General features: G+C 36.2%; 1 protein-coding gene across 1 annotated transcript; it reads right to left on the reverse strand.

Annotated features, from left to right (window-relative positions):
- Positions 1-736: 736 nt before the first annotated feature.
- Positions 737-5,403, reverse strand: LOC131021073 (RHOMBOID-like protein 10, chloroplastic). Its single transcript, XM_057950154.1, has 9 exons — positions 5,101-5,403; positions 3,681-3,931; positions 2,661-2,715; positions 2,488-2,568; positions 2,309-2,405; positions 2,151-2,218; positions 1,854-1,952; positions 1,670-1,711; positions 737-1,041 (listed from the first exon to the last, which is right to left on the reverse strand). The coding sequence occupies exons 1-9, from the start codon at positions 5,239-5,241 to the stop codon at positions 901-903; spliced, it is 975 nt and encodes a 324-aa protein (XP_057806137.1). The 5' UTR covers positions 5,242-5,403; the 3' UTR covers positions 737-900.
- Between the last annotated feature and the right edge of the window lie 935 nt (positions 5,404-6,338).

Here is a 6,338-nt window from a genome sequence, read left to right on the forward strand (position 1 = left end):
AATGGCAAAAAATTACCATTTATTCACCTTTTCACTTTTTCACCTACCACACTTAACACACAAAATATCAATATTCCCATGCCGAAAAGAACTAGGTCATACTTTAACATTTGGAGCCCACAAATTTGTTTCACTCTCAAAACTCAACCAGTTTCTTTCTAGAAAAGTGGCTAGAAAAATATTTTATCGCAAAAGTGGCTAAAAACATATGTTCTTATCTCAAAAGACTATTTTAACATTTCTCCCAATCATATAAATTGGAACAACTAATTAACTTAACAGTCGAATGGAACCACACTGGGGTGAGCAAAAAATCCGAAATCGAATAACCGAACCTATCCAAACCGAAATTTTAAAATATGGTTCAATTTTTTCGGTTTTTCGGTTCGGTTTTTTTTCATAAAATTTTGATTTTTCGGTTCGGTTCGATTCGGATTTTTTAAAACCGAACAAAACCGAAAAACCGAATTATATTTATAATATATATATAAATATATATATATAATATTTTAATTATAATTTTATAATATCTTACTTCTAATATTTTTTAAATTTTATAGTTTTTTTTTCAAAAATTTCAGTTTTCTTCGGATTAATTCGGTTTGGTTTGTTCGGTTGATTCGGTTCGGTTCGTTTTTTTTTAAACCGAACTAAAATATGGTTTGGTTTGGTTTGGTTTTAGCAAAAACCGAACCATATAACCGAATGCTCACCCCTAACCACACATAAATCAGACTTGATTATACAATTCACATTCAATACCCAATTAAGTTTCCGTCTCAGCTCAGTTACAAGAAGTTAGATACGGCAGTTGCTATAGTAAGATCAGATTCAGGTGTAAGATTTACAATAAGTTGAAAGAAACCCTCACCATTCCATTATGGTTGAAGATTGCTCTGCTTACTTAGGATGCCTCCTCGTGAGATAAAAAATCGGCGCTCTATCCTCGAAATTTCTTCGGCCATCACGGGCAACGGACTGAAGCTCCCATGCAGGACCAAGAAGCCAAGACACTGCAGCCCCGCCTAGCAGCCCTCCAGCCTGAAATATTTGACATACAGAGTATTACAGTGTGTAATAATAGACTCACATCCGCATTTTAATAGGGATAATAACTTATTAATTACTAAAATTTGATCAAATTCTGATTTTACACACCAACTTACTTAACTATACAATTACAGAATTTTTAATTTAATATGATTTTGCTAACGAGGCCGAAATCAGTCATAATTTATTTGCCAAACTTAGATGTAAGTAATTTCCCGGCGACGTTTTGGCAAGTAAATACAATGTTGTTTTATTCATTGGCCGTTTGGCTACCTCGAATTTTCAGGCGGCCTTTGAATTGGGCTGGTATTCAACTCTAGCCAAATTAGATGAATTTAAAAGTTCAGTAATTGTCAGACAGATTTTTTATTTCTAAGTTGGTGTTCAAAACCAAAATTTTGGTCAAAGTTTAGTAATTTACATGCTATTATCTCGTTTTATATTGTATTAAAATTGATCAGGATTGATGCAGCAACATTCTGAGAATCAAAGTTACATTGTGAAATCATAGGTCATATTAGTCCCTCTCCAGCATGCCACATCCATCAACATTTTAACTAGTAACAGGCGCATTTTGCAAGCAATTGTGCAGTTGTTTATGAATTAGAAATCAACTTACATGTCCCCAGTTATCAATGCCTTGAGAAAGCAACCCAATTGTCTGCACGAGAGACGCTCATTTATTAGTTAGCTTATCGAAGCATGCAACAGAGTTCTGTCAAAAACTTAATCCCACTAATAGGAAGACATTAAAGAGTAGTCATTTTCGACTTTAAGCCCTCAAGATGTTTACGTTTACGTACCATGTTTAGAACAATCACTTGTGCAATATGTTTCAGATCATTGTCAGTGCCTTTGACCATGCCCCTGTGCCTCAGGACAAACATAGCAAATGATCCAACCTGAGGTCAGCAACTAACCAATTTTAGATAAAGTCAAACCAGCGATGGAATGATGAAGAAGAAAAGCATTGACTGACTTGTCACCAGCAACTCTGTAATAGTTCACAATGATGCTTTTAGAATTTACAAGATATAGTACCTTGAAACAGAATAAAGTCACCCAAGAAATGCTGCATTTGTAGAAGAAAAAGAGATTACCAATCCAAAAATAGCTCCTGAAGCACCCACTGCTGGTGCTTTACAGAACCAATAGCTCATGGATGCACCTGAGGTATGCCAAAGGCCTTGATGAGAACAAATGGACATCTTTTAGATTACAAGCAAATTACGGACTCTAGTGGGTTTCCAGTTGTTACTTGCGATTGCTGAGCTGATGTATATTGTTAGGTATCTCTTAGGACCACATATATTCTCAACACTCGGACCAATTGAGTTCAAAGAATAGCAATTGACCTGAAAAGGCATAAGTCTTCTCAATTTAAAATGCCGAGTCAACACAAAATCAGGTATTTTATTAGTAATATTCAAATCAAACCAGCAGATGCCCAATATTTGCATGGAGAAAGGAAGATGTGACTAGCCTCCATAACTGCCCTTTACTAATGAGACTGTTAATCTGCAAATATACGAGAGGAAACAAGTCTGATTACAAAAATTCAGATTTATGTATGTAACAATCAGTAATTTGATGAGGCAATAAAGTCAGACCTTGGCACCCAGAAACATGAGGTTGCCATCTGAGACAGATTGTGCAATATAAACTCTGCAGATAAATATAGGAAAGATGTTCACTATCCTGTGGAACTCATGAAACAGGATATTGTTGAGGAGAACAACTTTGCAACTCTTCAACCGTAATTCCTTTGTTCTTCCTTGTTTATTTAATTATATATATAGGGATTGGTTATCATGCAAACCACATTCTATCGTGAGAACTGAGAACACTGCATTGCCATGTAAAGTTATTATATTTGCCGTGAAATTAACTGCACTTAATAAAAAATGGGAAAAAAATGAAATCTGCTGTAGATCTTCATGATCGATGGGCTAAGAATGATTTTCCGTTCTCATTTTAAATAAAAAAGTTCATTTGAACTTCTCCCTATATATATACAGGGATGAGACAGAAAACCATTTTAAAATATAAACTAGGACCACTTTGCATATATCAGGGGTGAAAAAGAAAACCATTTTAAAATATAAACTAGGACCACTTTGCACCTCTTAGATCATGGAGATCTACGGTGGATCTATCACTTTGTTGATTAGTTCATGATTTTGGGCTCAAATCCCATAGGGAGTGAAAATTTCAATTTTTGAATTCATACATTTTCACAACGAATTCATACATAATACATGTAGAATTCATGGGTTCGTAGTTTGTATTTTAAAAGGGATTTGTAGCATAACCATTTTCTACATATATGATATATATATATATATCATATATATATATATAGAGAGAGAGAGAGAGAGAAAGAATAGATCCAATAAGAATGGATAATGTCGTGAGAAAATGAGAATACATGAATAAATCAATGAAATCCATGAAACCGACATGAACAAACAATGTAACATATGAACAACCTATTCAACTAATATGGTTGTTCATGTGTAATTCCCACCGCATATTAACCCTATATATATACATCCATAGAGGGATTTAGTAGTGGTAGATCAACATTATAGAATTGATCATTAGCAGAGGTATGAAATATTAGTACTCACAAGACATTAGCAGCAAGAAGGATATTAGTCCATTGCCTTCCATCAAAGAAGTCTCCTCTAGGTGTCCTGGATTGTGGCTTCCCCAAGTTTTTAGAATTACTTACACTTTTATCTCCATTGAAGAAACTTAAGCTCGAGAGTGTAGCAGATAAGGCATTGAATGACCATTGGAGGCAATTAAAACCTGTAAGCTGAAGGGCCCTTTCGTGACAGACATCCTTCAAATGAGGCACACCACCAAGAGAAATACCCTGTACGCTCACTAGAATTATCAATGTATGATGAACATGCCTAGTAGGGATTAGAGGTTCGCAAGATGTAAGCCTGCCTAATTATAAAATGCCATGGTAAGCTCTGCCATGTCTACATCAGATTGAATATCCATTTGTAGACATGTACCGTGGTTGATTAAGCTCAGCTCTTTACATATTGCAAGGCTTTAGTAAAAGTCATCATGCTAATTGTCATTGGAGCACCAACATAGCATTTTGTTGCACGATGTAGTTGTTGAATCACAAAAATTGTGAATTTATGACAAGTATTTGGGTCTCCAAGATAAGTCATGCACAGAACTAAGTTTCTGTCTTGCTATTAGGGTTCCATTTCCGCTAACAACATCTTGAGTTGGATTATTTGTGGTTGGCATAAAGTTCAGGGATACTCTAGGCACCCATCCACTAAGGCACATTCTGCGAATTACTTCATGTACTAAACCTTAGGAGAAGAGAGGTTCGTCCTTTTTCTTTCTAAAGTACAAAAGAAGAAGTAAAAAAACAAAAGGGGTAATTGCACCTAAATGCACGAACATTCATCAAATTTTAGTTTTGCATATGAACTAAAAATTCTATTTTCAAATACACAAACTTTCAATTGTTCTTATTTTTCACACATTTGTCAATTTCCAATTAATTGATGACATCGTGGCTAGCTGAAATGGCAAATTAACACCATTGTGACTATGAAGTGAGGTAGATAACCAACAATGTCGTTTACTACATCATCGTCAATATCAACATCAATTTTGGGGGAATTGACAATCATGTATAACAATTGAAAGTTCGCTTTTTTGGAGAGAGGATTTTTAATCCGTGTGCAAAACCAGAATTTAGTTAAACTTGGTTTATTAGGCGCAAAGTTTCCTAAAAAAAACAGGAAAGAGAAGAAAGAAAGATGAACAAGTACATTTCGCCGAACAACTAGAAGTCTAAACCAAAGACTTCCAAACAAGATCAAATATCTTGATAAATATGATTCTGCGCAAGTCTCTTCAAATTGGTTCATTTCAACAAGCCACACTGGAGACAGAAATTCTAGGAAATTGGAAGAAATTATTCAATCCAAAAAAGCCAAAGGGCGAGAGAAATGCTGCTGGTGCAACGCGATTGGGAGTTTCTGAATTTAATTGCACTTCACTTCTTACCTTAAGGGAGGAGCGGAGGAGCAGGCGGCGGCGTAGGGCGTCTCCGAGGCGGAGAATGACACCGGCGGTGGTCGCGAGGTGGTTGGTGGTTGCGGGCAGCGCCCTAAACATGTGGATGGAATACTTGGGATTGGATGACATCGATGATTCCTCAAACTTGATAATGAATACTCTAATGATTAAAACTGAATAAAATGAGATTCAAACTTGATTGTTGATATCAAAAGTTTGGAAAAAGGAGAAATTTGACGGTGATTGACTCTGTATTCGAGTATGATCTTTACCTGCTTAGATGAAATTGTAATTGTAATTGTAATTGTAACTGATGTGTTCAAGTCTTCTAGTAATAATTTATTAGAGCATCTCCAACGCGGGTCCAGCGACCCGCGTCGAACCGCGTCGCTGGAGTGGAGGCCGCGTTGGAGATTCGGCCAGATGCGAGGCCTGGATGAGTGGGAGACCCGAGGCGAAGGCGGAGAAAGTAAGGCGCATCCGGCGGACGCCCCATTTTTTATTTTATTTTTTTAAATTTGAAATTATATTTAAATTCGTAATTCGACCGTTTTTAATTAAAAAAAAAAATCGACCGTTTGTGCCAAAAACGGCTAGTTTTAGATTTCCCCCCCCCCCCATTTATTTCCCTTCTATAAATATCACTCTTCCACAAAACAAAATTCACCACTTTCTCAACTACAATTCTCTCTTCTACATTTTTCTCATCTCAACTACAATTCTCTCTTCTACATTTTTCTTGTAATGAATCGCGAATTCGATGAATTCTTCGAGCAACAAGGCGGAGGTTCGAGGCTTCCAATGATGGGGTTTGCTCCATTTTCGCAAGCCTCCAATATCTTGGCCACAAGAAATCTTCCCACACCGGCAGCGCACGCCAACGTCCAAGAAGAGCTGGAGGCGGAGAGGCCGAAAGCCAAGGGCATCCGCTCCCAATATTGGATTTACTCATTTTCTTTACTTTTGATTTCTATATTTTTATTTAATTTAAATTACATCAATTTAAATAACACAATTACTTCATATTAAAATTTCATTAATTTAAAAAACCTAAAAATTACATAAAAAAAAAACTAAAGACATAATTAAAAATTACTTTAAAAAAATTTAGCTAATTTCCACCACTCCTTTGCCGAGCTAGAATCGTCGCCACTCGTTGCTTGTGCCATTCTAGCTGTTCCAGTGTCATGTCGGAGGTCTTCATGAACATGATCTGGTCGTCGTGG

Source organism: Salvia miltiorrhiza, chromosome 4 (genome assembly GCF_028751815.1).
Source record: "Salvia miltiorrhiza cultivar Shanhuang (shh) chromosome 4, IMPLAD_Smil_shh, whole genome shotgun sequence".
NCBI classification, from domain to species: domain Eukaryota; kingdom Viridiplantae; phylum Streptophyta; class Magnoliopsida; order Lamiales; family Lamiaceae; genus Salvia; species Salvia miltiorrhiza.